Source organism: Mirounga leonina, unplaced genomic scaffold, assembly GCF_011800145.1.
Source record: "Mirounga leonina isolate KUSES-001 unplaced genomic scaffold, KU_Mleo_1.0 Mir_154, whole genome shotgun sequence".
In the NCBI taxonomy this organism is placed as follows: Eukaryota; Metazoa; Chordata; class Mammalia; order Carnivora; family Phocidae; genus Mirounga; species Mirounga leonina.
This window is the reverse complement of record NW_023270389.1, coordinates 13,882,304-13,898,901: the sequence shown is the minus strand read 5'-3', so window position 1 is coordinate 13,898,901 and position 16,598 is coordinate 13,882,304. Positions and strand designations below refer to the sequence as shown.

General features: G+C 35.8%; 2 protein-coding genes across 7 annotated transcripts in view; one reads left to right on the top strand and one right to left on the bottom strand.

Moving 5' to 3' along the window:
* The window catches only part of GPATCH2 (G-patch domain containing 2), a 210,993-nt gene extending 194,693 nt beyond the window's left edge, over positions 1-16,300 (bottom strand). For 4 of the 6 annotated variants that reach the window (XM_035010120.1, XM_035010119.1, XM_035010121.1 and 1 more), the window contains exons 1-2: positions 15,928-16,089; positions 5,066-5,782 (exon numbers count right to left, since the gene is read on the bottom strand). In XM_035010120.1, coding sequence (XP_034866011.1) covers positions 5,066-5,782; positions 15,928-15,983 — 773 coding nt within the window. In that variant the 5' untranslated portion in view covers positions 15,984-16,089. Of the gene's footprint in view, positions 1-5,065; positions 5,783-15,762; positions 15,899-15,927 lie in introns of those variants that run through there. The other 2 variants (XM_035010124.1, XM_035010123.1) reach the window with 2 other exon arrangements.
* Positions 16,301-16,382: 82 nt separating this feature from the next.
* Positions 16,383-16,598, top strand: part of SPATA17 (spermatogenesis associated 17) — a 166,398-nt gene continuing 166,182 nt past the window's right edge. Inside the window, exon 1 of the mRNA XM_035010125.1 lies at positions 16,383-16,457. Within this exon, the coding sequence (XP_034866016.1) occupies positions 16,390-16,457 (68 nt within the window). The 5' untranslated portion in view covers positions 16,383-16,389. The remainder of the gene's footprint in view (positions 16,458-16,598) is intronic.

Genomic DNA, 16,598 nt, shown 5'->3' with positions numbered 1-16,598 from the left:
AACAGCAAAATACGGAATATTGCCAATAATATTAAGGAGAGTATATGTAAAAATAACAGGTTCTCCTACTTCCATAGAAGTTCGAGTGTGATACAAAGTCCTATTTCACATACAAATTAAAACAAATAGGAGATATTCGACTGACATGAACTGTCACTATTAGTTCTAATAGAAGCCATGCTTATATGAAAATCTAGTTAGTTAAAAAAACCACAAAAAAGCAGATCATGTAGTAAAGGCTTGGCCTCTAAAGAAAATTGATAATGTTCTTTAAAAATTCTCATATACTCTTCTTCCTGTAATTCTTAATTTTAACCAATCAGGAAGTTGCCCCAGGAGAATTTTATAATACTTTTCCCGTTAACATGTACAACCCTATAACCTGACTTACTAAACAAAACTAATCTGTTTAAAAAAATTAATCTGTGGGGAGCCTGGGTGGCTCAGTCGTTAAGCATCTGCTTTCAGCTCAGGTCATGATCCCAGGGTCCTGGAATTGAGCCCCACATCGGGCTCCCTGCTTCACGGGAGGCCTGCTTCTCCCTCTCCCACTCCTCCTTGCTTATGTTCCCTCTCTCACTGTCTCTATCAAATAAATAGACAAAATCTTCAAAAAAATTAATCCGTTTTAAAAATATTTAAATTGAGAGTTTAGGATTAAAATTATAGATGAGATCTAAATCCCTAATGTTTTCTTTTTTTTTAAATTTTTTTGTTAACATATAATGTATTATTTGTTTCAGGGGCACAGGTCTGTGATTCATCAGTCTTACACAATTCAGTGCTCACCATAGTACATACTAAATCCCTATGTTTTCTGAATATAGAATATCATTTCAATTATTTGATTTTTAAAAAATAAAAAAGTATAAGGATTTATTAAATGGTACATTTCCCCTAGGAACTCTACGTTAGTCCATTTTTCTTTAACTTTCTTCATGTTAGGAGAATATATAAAGCTCCCTATACTGCACAAGTGTTAATTAAAGAATACTTTCTTAGACAATCACATCCATAATTTCTTATTTACAAATGCACATGCTCTCCTATGTACAGTGATGTCTGAGTATTAAAAACACGTTGGAAACTTCATCATTTTGCTATTCAGCTGTCCAAACTACTGTTGATTTTTATTTTTTTTCTCTTCTGTGATTGCGTAGTGCTTTCTTGTTTGCCTGTATCAACACAACCCTAACACAGGGCCTTATCCTACACACCTTGAGTCACAATTCTTGTTCTGAAATCCTTGAGGCAACATGTATTTAAAGTTCACAATTTTTCAAATTTTGGAAAGATATGTTCTAAAATGCCTAATAGGGGTCTGGGGTAGAACTCCAGAATCAAACCTATTAATATATTTTTTCAAATAAATGAATGAATATCCACATTAAATCCAGGTCAAGCTAGGTCTGGCCACAAATGAGTTAGTTTTTCACAGCTTTCAGAATTCAGATTTATAGATAAAGGACTGTGAGATGTGAAACTATGTGCTCTTTTTCTGGGGGGGGGGGGTACAATGGATTTCTAATTTCTGAGTTCAGATTTACCTCTTTTAATATGCTACATACAACCAGGCTCATTGTTTACAAATATAACTTGCTGACTAAAAATATTATGACATCTTGGATGGGATCCTGGAACAGAAAAAGGACATTAAAGAAAAACAAGGAAATTCTAATAAAGTACTGACTTTTGTTAATAATGCATCAACACTGGCTTATTAATTCTGACAAGTGTATCAGAATAATGTATGACATTAACAGCAGGGGAAACTGGGTACAGGATAGATGGGAACAGGATATACAGAAAATCTCTGCACTATCTTTGCAACTTTTCTATAAATCCAAAAGTATTCTAAAAGGAAAAGTTTATAAAACATGCATGTATCTATGCATATATATATAAATTAAATAAAATAATAAAATATTTTCTATTAAAAATCTAAAATTACTTCCCCATACTTGTTGGATTAAATGTGGATTTCAAGGCTCTGTATGGATGAGCCCTACCTAAATTCTTCCCATCTCCATCTCTGGTCCTTTTATTTATGTTCTTTTTCCAACTCGTATCCCAATCTTCTCTCTCTTCTCTTTTTTTCTGAAGATTTTATTTAAATTCAAGTTAGTTAACATATAGCGTATTTTTAGCTTTAGGGTTAGAATTTAGTAATTCATCAGTTGCATATAACACCCAGTGCTCATTACACTGAGTGCCCTCCTTAATGCCCATTACCCAATTATCCCCCACCCTACTTCTTCTCCAGCAACCCTGTTTGTTTCCTATATTTAAGAGTCTCTTATGGTCTGCCTCCCTCTCTGTCTTTATCTTATTTACTCTTCTTAAAGATAGAAGGAAATCAGACTCCCCCCTAAGAGCAGCTTAGTCCCTAACAATCCTTGTCTTCATTTGGGATCTTTTTACACGTGTTTTAAACAATATGTTTCCTTATTTATATTTCACTTCATTGACATCTAGCTAGTTGCTCCAAGTACATCATGTAGTTGTTAGCATGTTCAATAAATCAGAACAAGAACTTCTAATGAAGCAAGGTTTTTCATTTTCAGCATCTGACAGCCATTATGGCTTATCTCCAAGGACACCTCTTCCCATTTTTTTTAGCATGATATATTCCACAAATGGCTGTCAAATTAATGTTTGTACAGCAATCCCAATCCTCTGCCCCAATCTGTTCATTTCCTGTATTTTTTATTCTTGAAACCAACACATCATCTGAGAATCTTCTTTCTCATTCATCCTCCCAAATATAGTGAACCTTCCATTGATTGCAACTCTTAAAATTGCTCTATTTCTTTTCCCTCTACTATCACTGCCATAATTTACCCCTCACCTAAGGATGGATTCGAGGTCAGTGAAAACTAAATAAAACACTGTTACTGAGATCATGTTCCTTGAGAACATGTAAATCTAATTGAGTTTCTTCATAATTAAAAATTCTTCACTGGCTTCCCATTACTTACATGATGAAATCCAAACTGCCATAGCACACAAGGCCTTCATGACATGCTTACTGCTGTGGCCTCAACCACCACTTTGTTCTAGAAATAATCAATTACATGTACTTTCCCAGATACATCACTTTGCTTCACGATCCAAGCCTTTGCACATGCTGTTCCCTCTATCCAGGATCGCCATTTCCCTCCCTGTCCAATATCTGAACAACACTCAGTGCTTGCTTACACCTCAGCTCCTTCAGGAAGTCCTCCTTCACCAGTATTTTCTATGCAGCACACTTCATTTTCATCGTTTGCTTATCTGCTATTCCAAACTATGGGGCTGTAGGCAACAGGATCTGTCTTATTTAGTAATCTTCCCACAGAAGGAATATGCATCTAGCTCTTTGGTGACAATAAAAATAGTTACATAGCTAAGTTTAAAATAAAAGAAAGGGCACCTAGGTGGTGCAGTCAGTTAAGTGTGCGACTCTTGGTTTTGGTTCAGGTCACGACCTTGGGGTTGTGAGACTGAGCCCCCGAGTCAGGCTCTACACTCAGCACAAAGCTGGCTTGAGATTCTCCCTCTCCTTCTGTCATACCCCCGCCCCCCAAGTGTGCTCTAAAATAAATAAACCTAAAAAAAAGACGAATAAAATAAAATAAGTATTTAAAAAAGTTATTCTGGAGTGAAAACATCCTCTTTGAAAATTTGTACCTGGGCTGTTGACTGCTGGGTAGCCTGATCATACCTAATAGATACTCAAATATTTTTTACAATGAAGAAAAATGAAGAGAGTTTCATCTCATTTTTCTTCCAGGGTAGGTATCTGTCGATAAAAGGCAGACATCAATAAAAGAGGGGCTTGGAGGATCAATCCAAAAAGCAAGTAATCTGTAAATAATCCAGAAATGGACACTTATCTCCACTGCCACACACCCTCCCTTCCCAGCAACTGAGCAAATTAATCACTTACAAGTCAGGCTAAGTGGTCCTCAGTCACAGTGGCCCAACACTACCATAGAAATAATTTTCATTCTGGTATAAAAATGTCAGCTTTTTTGGAAGAAAAGCAGATACCATAAACTGTTCAAAGTCTTCCTTAAACATTTTTTTTTTTGGAGCAATTTTTACTTCTTCAGAAAAATTACATAAATAGCAAACCACCTCTTATAAAGGGCCCATCCTATAAACTTTTACCAGGTCCGATTCATGTTTGTAATCATATTTATAAGCAAATATATATATATATATAAATATTAAATATATATATTAAATCCATAGTTCACAATCTACATGATTAAAATGATGCCAATCTTGCAAATTAAAATAAAATATTCTTTCCCAGTAAGGAATTTTTTTTTTTCTGGATCATAGTTCTGTGTTTGGTTTTAAGAAGATGCCTAAAAGGATGAACAGTGTCAATACTTTCTCATTTACTGCAGTAGCATTAGTTCTGTGTAAAAGAAAAATGATCACTTACCTTCTGACGCTGTCAAAATAGTACTTAACAATTATTGTGCTATACCTGCTTTCTAGAATAAGTAGATTAGACTAGCTGCCAAAGGATCATTGCTTTTCTCATTTGTCTAATGACAAGAATTAGGTTTTACAATTCATAAATGATCAGAATTCCCAGCAATCTACAGACTTTTTAAAATATCAAGCCATACACATTGAAGTGGTATCAACTTTTGATTCTCAAGAATCAAAATAAACTGATAAATTGTGACACTAAAAAGCACCAAAGGCTAAATAAAGCTCTATAATTAAACAAATAAATAATTATAAATCCAATTCTAAGAATTACAAATGTGCTGCTATTCAAAAGCACATTCGTCCCCATTGAAAAACCCTTTCCTTTTCTCTTTATAGCTGAAAATTAAAATCTTTATAACACAACCAAAAGACTTCGTGTAAATCAAATAAGCAATTTTGTTTTGTGCTAACCATCGTAAATTATAAGGAAATATAACCATGGTTAAACAGTAATATCACTATTATTATATTTTATATTATAATAATAATTTTAAAATAGAATTAAAATACAAAACACATTCAAGCACAAACAATGGAGACACATATTTTTATACTTAGAGAATATAAAAGTCACCTTTCACTCATGAGTTCATCTGAAACTTTTTGCTCTTCATAGTCCATTTTGTCCTTATTGGTCTGGCTTATTTCCTCACTTTCTAAAACTACTCCTTCATCTTGGATTTTTGGCCCTTGTCTAATTATTTTCAATTTCCTTTTTTTGACTTTGTTCTTGGTAAACTCTTGATATTGGTAAGCTCTGTCATTGTCCATGTCCTGATCTCTACAACCTTCAAGGGGCTGGGCCATGGTCCGTTTGTTAGAGATGTCCTGTGGGAGGTCCACTGCCATGCGTTTTACCTTTCTCCTTCTGCGCAGAGTTCTGTTCCCAAGGTTGTCCACAGTAAAATCCGATTCGTGCCATAGAGGTCTTTTCCCCCGTACGTTATTGTTTAAGTTTGATGATGGCCTGCGCTTAGCCACTAACATTTGGTCATCAGAGTCACTGTGATCTTTTTTATTATTATTGTGATTCTCTCTGTAGTCCTTGCTTGGTTCTTCTAAACTAGAATCAGTGCCTTCACTTAAGCAGTGGCCAGGCTCCCACGGGTGATGAACATTATACGACCTTCGTTTTCTCCCTCTCCGTTTCCTTGCCTGGCGTTTCAGAGGACAAGACATGCTTCGAGAATGATCACCAGTTTCAGCAAATCCACCTCGAGCTTGCTCTGAGCTCTCCTCCAATGCGGAGACAAGATCATGAACCAGTTCTTCCATGGTTCGACTGAAATGCCTACATTTTTAAAGAAAGAAAGAAAAATTAAAGAAATCAGTATTAACCTAGTTTATTACAGCAGACAATTCACTCTAAGTCTAAAATTAATAGTTATTATAAAGAAATGTTTAAAAGCGATTTTTCTATCCAAGATATCAGTTTTAAATATTCTGACTCATTTTTAAGCTCCTTCTTTTTGTATAAGTTCTTTCATTAAACATAGGAATTACTTCAAGATACAGTAAGCATAATATCAGCAATGAAATATCCCAGTAATTTCATTTTTCCTGTGTAATTATGGAAGTTATTTTTGCTAAATCATTGTTCATTAGTTTATTCCTGCCCTTTCCCTAGTTTTCCTAGAACAGATACAGAACTTTCTCAATCCTTCTTCCAACTACCCCCTCCCCGCCAACGATTTCTAAATGAAGAAGGAAGCTGTACAATTCTCTACTCACCACATGGTCTACCCAGTCACTACTATGATATATGAGGGAGATGGAAAGATTGACAGGTACTTTCAAAATTTGTTGTAATATATGTAAAAAAAGAGTTTAACCAGATACTAGACATATATTTAGGCCACACTAATCTCATAACTCAGTCAAGCAGAAAGTATGTTCTTATTAAAACTGGAGCCTCGTTGGTCTAAAATGGCCCATCATTTTTCTTATAATTCATTCTGAGACAATCTCTTGGCTTTTTTTTTTTTTTTTTTTGTAAAAAGAGGAGTGCCTGGGTGGCTCAGTCGTTAAGCGGCTGCCTTCGGCTCAGGTCATGATCCCAAGGTCCTGGGATCCAGCCCCACATCGGGCTCCCTGCTCAGTGGGAAGCTTGCTTCTCCCTCTCCCACTCCCCCTGCTTGTGTTCCCTCTCTTGCTGTGTTTCTCTCTGTCAAATAAACAAATTAAAAAAAAAAAAAAAGAAACAAAAACCATTGAACTACGTATGTTACCAGTGAAAAAAATTATCTACTTGTCAGTTAGGATAAAAAGCATTCTTTAGGAAAATTATACTGACCCTTTCTAAACACAACTCCCCAAAATTCTAAATCAGTTGGTGATGGGGTGCCCAAAATTTTTTTTAATTTTTAAACATTATAGGTAATTCAAATATGTATCTTTCTTCTAAAGATCATGAACAATCATTTCTGAGTTCTAGAAGCACCTAGGGATCAAAATATTCTCAACTACAGAGGTCTATATAATTTCCAAGTCTACAGAAGGTGTAGACACTTTTCTGTAAAGGGACAAATAGTAAACATTTTAGGCTTTGCAGTCCATTAGGTCTCTGTCATAACCATTCAACTTCAGCCACTGTAAGGTGAAAATAGCCCTAGGTGAGACATAAATGAATAGGTATGGCTATGTTCTAATAAAATTTTATTTACAAAACGAAGTGATGGCTGGCCATAGTTTGCTGACCCCTGGTTTATATAGTCTGTACCATCTATAATTTTAGGCATTTGCAAGTTCCCTATAACAAATTTAAACTTTGTCTTTTCATTTTAACAACCTGAGAACAAACACACATTGTAATTCAACTGGATTTACTACTTATAAGGTGATGTACACATACAGCTTCTAATACAAGTACTTACTATGTGCTATGCCCATTTTTAAGTGTTTTACATGCATTAGCTCATTTCATTCTCACATAATAACCCTATAAGGTGGTATATGAGATACACAGAAACAGAGACGTTAAGGGCAATTTGCCCAAAGTGACACACCTAGGAAATGGTAGAAACAGGTTTCAAACTCCAGCAATCTGGTTCTGGAGCCTGAATGCTCAACGAAGTACAGCCAAGAACAGAATTCTAGTACTACACAATTCCAGTACCCAGTTCTCATTTTTGTTATGAGTGTTGTAGCAGCAGGTGGTACTATTTTAATTGTTCAGACAGATTTAATATACATCTATGTAAAGTCAAATGACTCACAGTTAGGCATTATATTCTTTTGAACAGAAAATAGGAATGGAAGACCTGAATCAACGCAAGGCACAGGGCAGTAAAAGTGGTGGAGGTACGCTGAATCTGAAGAACCAATGCTGTAGCCATCAGTAAAATGTACACTGTAAGCAAATAACTAAATGGAGACAGTGTCTCATTTAATGTGGGTTTGTATTTTCCAGATCTCCTTCGGCATTCTGAATGAATAAAACCTATACGGACACACATTTTAAAAAAAAATGTGGCGATTCGAATATATATTTTAAACAAACTCTACAGAACCACTAAAAGGGTCCTATATGTTACTCAGGTTTCAGATCTTTGCATTTGATTATAAGAAATATGCGTCTGGGGCGCCTGAGTGGCTCAGTTGGTTAAGCGACTGCCTTCGGCTCAGGTCATGATCCTGGAGTCCCTGGATCAAGTCCCGCATCGGGCTCCCTGCTCAGCAGGGAGCCTGCTTCTGCCTCTGACCCTCCCCCCTCTCATGAGCTCTCTCTCTCTCATTCTCTCTGTCTCAAATAAATAAATAAAAAATCTTAAAAAAAAAAAAAGAAATATGCGTCTAATAGGAATTAGCATTAAGCCAAAAAAAGGGCTACAGTTCTGACTACGTTGATCCAAATGGGTCTTTTCTCCATTACCTCTATGTTAATAATCACCCTTTTGTTTTCCTTTTATTACAAAAAATATTTTGTTCATTTCCTTTAATACTATTTCTTTGGAAGAAATGTAGTCCGAAAGACCTATTATCTCTGAATATAATACTGCACCTTTAATAAAATTCACTGGAAGCCACTTTAACATGTATTATAATAAAGATCCTTTGTCTAAAAGAAGACTCAGTATCATCCGGTTCTCAAGTAACTTACTTTTTGAAGACTTAGTTTTCTTATCAATGGGTGAATGACTAGGTCTAAATATTAATGTGAAATTAACTCAATGCATGATTATAATCTCCAACTAAAATTGCAGGTTACTTCGGAAGTTATAATCTAGTACTTTACATTAGAAAAGAAAATGTGGTGGTCCTAACATTAGATAAGGGTTAGCAATCAGATTCAATCCATTGAAATTTATCTTCAATTAATTTCATTTAAAAAATATTGCTGTAACAAACATAGCTTAGGAAAATATAACTCATGGTATTACTAACAATGTATGCCAAACTTTTTATTTTATTTTACTTTATTTATTTATGTGACAGAGATAGACACAGCGAGAGAGGGAACACAAGCAGGGGGAGTGGGAGAAGGAGAAGCAGGCTTCCCATGGAGCAGGGCGCTGGATGCGGGGCTCGATCCCAGGACCCAGGGATCATGACCTGAGCTGAAGGCAGACGCTTAATGACTGAGCCACCCAGGTGCCCCTGTAAGCAAAACTTCTTTATAACATCATTAAAATTGTCACCTTACTTGATTTTATACTGTTTTTTTTTTTTTGAGAAAATAAAATACCTTAAAAAACTTTTAACCAGAAGAACCCAATTTATTCCATGATGTTACTCAAATAGGAATCAGATATGACTATCAAGTAAAACAATTACTTTAAAAAGACTTCTTGGGGCACCTGGGTGGTTTGGTTGGTTAAGTGTCTGACTCTTGATTTTGGCTCAGGTCATGATCTCACAATCAGAGTTGTGAGATACAGCCCCATGTCTGGCTCCATGCTGGGTGTGGAGCCTGTTTGAGATATTCTCTCTCCCCCCGCCCCCAACTCTCTCTCAAAAAAAAGAAAGAAAAAGACTTCTTAAAAACCCCATAAAAACACACACAAAAAATACATTTAACATACGTGCCATTCAGAGTTCAAACCACTTTTTTCCCCTTCAGTTTCAACTAACCAGACTCCTTCAAGCCAAAACCCCTGTTAATGAGCCAATAATATTAGAGTCAGTCAGTCAGTCAAGCTGCTTCACTTATATCTCTCAGGGAAAACTGGCATCAACTGGCCTCACAGAAATAAAGTCATTATAGGGGACCATCACATGATCAATAGCTCATTTATTTCCTTGGCAGTAACACTGAAAATCATTGTATGGAAACACTTTATCTTCAAGATATTTTCTTAAATAAGGTCTTTCCTATTTAAGAGGAAACCTGGAAATATATAACTTTCTTGTATAAAAACCTGTGTTTATTAAACATTCATACTTGTAAAGTTTAAATTATAGTAAAATTAAGTGAATTACCACTTAGTTAATTTGAATAATAGTCACATTTATAAAACAATTTCTCTTCATTTGGAATTCAATGGAAATGATATCTTTTGAGAATAGTTTGCATTGGGTATAATATCTAAGATAGCCGTTAACTAACGGCTTTCTTAAAATACTCAAAATGAATAGAATTATAGTCCCACTATCTATATAAAGTTGGATTCTGTAAAAGGAAATGACCTGAGTAGACAGGCATTTTGGTTTTGTGTAGGCGGTAGTACGTTACGTAAAGTTTCTGGTTCAAGAAAGAAGACTCAGGAAGCTGCCTTAGTCCAAACTTACTGTTCATATGTTCACAAAGGACTGGCAGTTGACTGACAAACCAAGGACTCTCAAATAGCAGTCAACAATGTATAAGCAGGCATGGTAGGAGATGAAGCCCAAGAAAGCCAAAACTGATCCCCCCCAATAACTAACAGCTAACTACTCTATCAACAACTATTACTTTTTGAAGACTCTCTTAGCAATAACTACTATTCCTAAGAGGATAAAATATAGCAACTACAGAAAAATTAGGGAACGATTTCTTTGCCTGGACAATGACAAAAATAATTACATAATAAGACGACAGATATGTGTGTCTACTGAAGAAACCCAACAAGTTCATTAAAAACAAAAATATTTCAGATATAACAAAAAAGGTAATTGACTACAACTGTCAAATATCCAGATAAGGAAAAAGAAATCAAATATTCTTTATCACCTAGTACATGGTAAAATTCTCATCTTCATCTCTGTAAAACACAGATTATTTCTTCTACAAAGTTAAGTAACTCTAGCAGTGGAGTGCTAAAACGAAGTTAAATGTTGCTAAATACCATTGCTTAACTGGCTTTTAAAAATTTAAGGAAATAGTCATTTATGTGTTAGTTTCTATATGACTAAAAACTCAATGTGTACAAAAACAATGTATGAGGAGTACCTAGTCAAGAGCTATGCTGATGAATGTATGCTATGACTGATCACAAGCTTAAGAAAATAGTTTCAGAATTACATGTCTCGATATTCATGTTACCTTTTACTTAAGAAAGGAAAGGTTCTTTGGTCATAAAAGTACAAATTAAAATTAACATATAAGAGTATAGATCAAGACAATGGGTGACTAAAACATGCAAACAGTGAGCCTTAAAGATGCCACATCAAGGGCTAAATTTCATGACTAATTCAACAAAATATTATCTGCGAGAATTATTTTAAGTTTGATTAAAATTTCTGCTGCTCATGACAATTTATAAATTCCCTTCTTTAGTGGTAATATATTTGTCAAAGTAAGTCTTTATCTCAGTCTAGTAACCTATTGAATGATTAACAGAATTTAAATCCTTTTATATATCTTGGGGAAGGCCATCTTAGGAAAAACAGAATAACCCTAACATTAAATGTTAACATTTAAGCTAGTTTAGAAATTCCTTGACCTACCTATTTAAACCATTAATCAGAATTAACTTTTTCTCTTTTTGAAAGAGGTAGCAGGGAGGTAGGGGAACATATCTTATTATGAAACATGTAAATAATTGTAACTTTACATTAACACTAGCCAATGCATATGGAACAGAATTCTCTAGGTGGGCGAAAAGGCTGGGAGGAACCTGTAGAGAACAGGAGCTTTAAAGTCAAATCTCTGAATCTGGAAGCTAAATTTGACTATTAGCCAGAGAACCTGGAACAAATTACTTATTTTCTGATTTTGTTTATTCATCATAAAAATGCTATAATTTCTACCTTGAAGGGATTCTGTGGGATGAGAGTGGATACTTATGTGTGAGAGCAGTTATTTCATCTTTCAACAACCTCTATACCAAATAAAGTGGTCACTGAAATACCAAATCATTTTGCTTTTAAGGTAGAACCACACTACCTGGATATTATATATTCAATAAATATTGAATAGTTACCATGTATGATCAATGAATATGATACATACCACACTGAGTCCTGAGGATATAATAATAAAAGCACAGACCTTATCCTTTCTGTGTTCTTGAACCACTGTGAATCATGGGGAGAAGGGGAATAAAAGACATTTGCAAAAATCTTGCATGCAATTTCAAGAAATTTGTGCACGCCTTAAAGATTTTCAAGGATCTTAAAAAAAACAACTAAAAAACAAAAAATGAATGCTGTGTATCTGAGTTAGTCCTATACAGATATACAAATATAAAAAAAATAAATTATAGAAAATCATCCTTCCAAGTGAACAGTCTCAGGTTCTCTACCAAAGAGAAAAAGCTCATTTCCTATAATGGGCCCCAAAGCTCCCCTAACTTGCACTCAACTGGAGGTGCTAATGGCAATTGCTATTTTGTTACCACAGGAACACCCAGAAAGCCTTCTTTCCTCCTTAACGAGCCATCTGGGGGGAAAAAAAAAATCATACATGGCTTTAGAAAAAAGTATTAATTCTACTTTCCAGATAGTCATTTAATAAGGCAAGCTCATTTATTCTTTAAATTTGAAAAACATTCTTCTGATTTCAACTTAATTTAACGACTTCAAGAGTCATTCAAAACTTCTTACACTCTAATCACTTTCCAAATGTAAACTACCGAATAAGAAGCTGCCTAAATGAAATAAAGACCAAGTCTAAAACAAACAAATAATTTAGCGTCTAAAAAATAATTCATTCCAATTCATGTCAACATGCATATATTAGAGCACATCTAGGCAAGTTTCTAATATGTATCAGATGAGTCTCATTCATTGATCATACATGGTAACTATTCAATATTTATTGAATATATAATATATTCTGAATTTCTAGAATAAGAATGAAGACAACTTAATATTTATTACAAGTATCTAGCATAATGCTTGACACAGAACAGATGTTAAAAAAAGATCTGTTGGATGAACAGACCAATGAATGATTAAATGAATGAATGAATGAATAACAGGAAAAAGTATGACTTCACTAAAAATTTAGACAATCCAGATTTCAAATTTTCTGCCACATTAACAAGGCAGACACTCTTAATTTTTTAGCTAAGTAAATGTGGTGGTAAAGGATAAATCATCAAAGATGGTTTAAAAGTTTCCAGCTTGACATTCATAAAAATGCTAAGAAGCTATATTAATATTAATGAGTTCCTTGGCCAAAATCACACTGGCCATTGCTTTGATTCCTCATTGTTGAAACAGAAACCTGACTCAAACATACCTGATAGTATTGCATTCACCTCAAGATAAAATGACAAAAAAAAAAAAAAGAAAATAGGCATTTATTTAAAAAAAATGCACATTTTCCACTATGCAGTTTTTCAGACCTAAAGATCCAAATAATAACTAAATAGGAATGAAACTACAGAAAAAAGAAAAAAAGATCCAGAATTAATATAGTTTATTCTTAAGGTTTTTTTTTTTTTTTTTTTAAAGCAAACCACATAAATTTAAATCTATAGTTTAGTTCATATTATCAATAATAATTCAGTATTTTCATCAAGGACTTAATTGTAAAATTTGTTTAGTTCAACCTTTAGAATCTCAAAAACCAACCAGAAATTGACTTTAAATATAAGTCACTAATAAAGTAAAAAGTAGTAAAAGTGTATCTAAATTATAAGTATGATCTATCCATTAAATTAATCAAATTTTAAAAGGCAGGTTTACAATTTACCAAAATACTTATGCTTTTTGGCCCTTAATTTCAAAATTGTATGTGAATAATGAGGCAGGAAAAGGAGACAGACACTCTCAGCTATGTTTTGTAAAAATATAATATAAACCACTTACAGGAACAACTTGCACAAAAAATATATTCATTTCCTGACATACACAAAAATCATAGGATTTTTATTATTTAATTGTATAAAACTTGTAATTAGGAATAAATTACAAAATAAAATATCAGTTCTACTTTCAACAAATTGTTAAAGAAAGATAAATCATCTATTATTTACCCATTTGGTGCCTAAAAACTGAAAATCTAACCTTGACATTGGAGAAAAAGTTGAAGTCAAGATGGGACGTCAGTCTAACAGGAATTCTAGGTGAGTTAAAAAATCAGCATATTCTTTCCAGTTTAGATATTGCTGAAATAGCGTACCGTAGTCAGACAAATAGGACATATACCAGGATGGTTAAGATTTGTTTTTAGATATACCAGGATCACGATGCGAATATGGTATTTGGGCTAGTTATTTAAACTATATTTGTTCCTGTTTCACCATTTCTAAAATGCAAAAAAAACGAATGCACCCACCTCAAAAGGTTTACAGGAGATATATGTCCATAAAACCTGGCACTAAGTAACGACTCAGTAGTAGCATCCCTGGTGGCACTGAGACTTCATAACTGGGATAAAACATAATACACTCATAGTATGGTAAATGTCTGATCAATGAAGGAAAAGAATTTCATTCAGAAGCACTGATTCAGCGCTAGGCACTATGTTATACTCTGATGCCATAAGAATGAATGAATTCTATGCTGATAACTAAAAATAAGATAAGCACTTTAAGAGAACTGAAGGACGGTTTCTCTGTATCATAAGGAGTTACCTAACTATAATCTGGGTAGAAGGTGAAAGGGAGAGGAAGTCATACTTTTTAATTAAATAGTCATCTATCCTACACATCAGTATCACTACAGCAAGAGCAGACCAATCTATATAGCACATTTTGTCTCGCTCCCTTAACAAGGTATTGATCGAATGGCAAAACATTAAGAAAGGCACCTACTAGATTACTGAAGAGGGAATTCAGGGGTAATGGAAATGTCCTATATCTTGTTTTGTGTGGTGATGACACAATATATACAATTGTCAAAACTAAAAATACTAAACACGTAAGAAGGGTTTTATTTTATGCTAATGCCATAGGACACCATTAAAAAATATGGCTCATTTAAAAAAGTACTTCCTGCTTTCTCACTGGAAAATGTGAGATTTTAAAAGTATCACCAAATCTATCCCCATTATAAAAGGTTCTACAGAATGATCTAATCTCATTCAAAACATTTTAGGCAAGATATTCTTTTCACTTGTAGTGATAGGTGATGCAAAGAACATCTTTGAGATCACAGACTCCTAGAATCCTTCAAGGTCTCATTCTCTGCAGAATCTAAGAATGGACATACATTTTTTCAGCCATAGTTCACCTGTTTTCCAATGCTTCTTGTTTGACACTGTCAGTGGGAAATTTGCTCGTTTCACTGCTTGTCCTGTGTATGCCTGGAGGAAAAGGTCTTGGGGGAAAATAGGCCTGGCATCACAGAGTTTTCCAAATACAGAAATCCAAAACCCAGCTTCTAGCCCCAGAATGTGCATGGCAATTTTGGACAGCTCACTTGTGCTCGTGATAATCCCCTGTCACAGCACTGTCATGAAGATAAAGCGCATTAATTTGTGAAAGCACTTTGAAAAGTCAAAGCAATTATTCCAAAGGGGCACTGGTGATGGGGTACTGCAGACACAGTCAAACCCCAAACAAATCCTGGCATTTATATGTTCTTAGGGAACACTCATACATGTCTCATTTGAACTAGAATGGAACTTTCAAGGAGTAGAAACAGGTAGGTCACTCCCACTGCAAAAAAAAAAAAGAGTGTGTGTTTGTGGGTGAGGAGGTCTCTTCCAGCACTAAACTTCCAGAACTCTACAATTCTGGGATTTGATCTTCCAAGACACCTGGTATAATCTAGTAAATTAAAAAAGGGAAGTGAGGGAATAAGGCCTATGTTAACAGAAATTCTTTTGTCCGTAGCCTTGTCAACAATCAACGAGATGAATTGCTCTCGAACTAGAGAGAGACCTTTACTCCCCAAATACCGCAGAGTGTTAGGCAATCAGAAAGCATTTACTGTATCCCTTCACAGATCTTTAGCACACACCTCGACGCCTTCCTCAAATCGCTTCCGTCCCAGGCACGAGTGAGAGCAAGGCCTAAGTGTCTTCAGATCATCCATCACAACTCCCTCCCCCTCCATTCCAGGTCCAGCGGCCTCCGGCCCTCACACCCTTTCCTGATCTCCCACCCTCAGGGCCGCCAGCCTCACCAGCTGTTCCCGGCGGCTGGAGCTCCGATCGGTTGGCGCCCGGCGGCCCCGAACATTAACGACACCCAGGCGCCTGGCCTCGAGGCTCCGGCCCGAGAACAGACTCCAACTACCAGAGCACCAGCGACTTCCAAGAGCAGTTCAGCATTTTGAGCGGAGCTTCCGGAAGCAGGCGGGAGGCGGAAACCGGATGCCGGGAGCAACCATTCCCTCTCCTCCCCCACCGCCCTCCTCGCCTGGAGTCTCTTCCTTCTGCTCACAGAAAAGAGAGAGGCGAATCCCAGGAACCTTTTCCTACATAGATTTCTTAATTTTTCTGCTAGTGTTCTGCAAACTGAAACGGGGTGGAAAACAACAGTGGAGTCCACGAGAAGTTGAACCCCCGGGGCCCGCATTATGGTTTAGCCCGGTTGCCGTGGAGACCGATAGTAACACCCGCTCTCGGGCAGCCGCCGGGAGGCGATGGCCACGTTAGCTCGGCTGCAAGCTCGGTCGGAGTTCGTAGCTCAGCAGTACTACTTCAGGAACAGGTAAGGCGTCAACGAGGAACAGCGCAGAGGGCTGTCTTCCCCCCAGCCAGGTGATCCTCAGCAGGAGTTTCCTATTAACAAAGTTCCTGAATCAGGGCGCCTGGGTGGCTCAGTCGTTAAGCGTCTGCCTTCGGCTCAGGT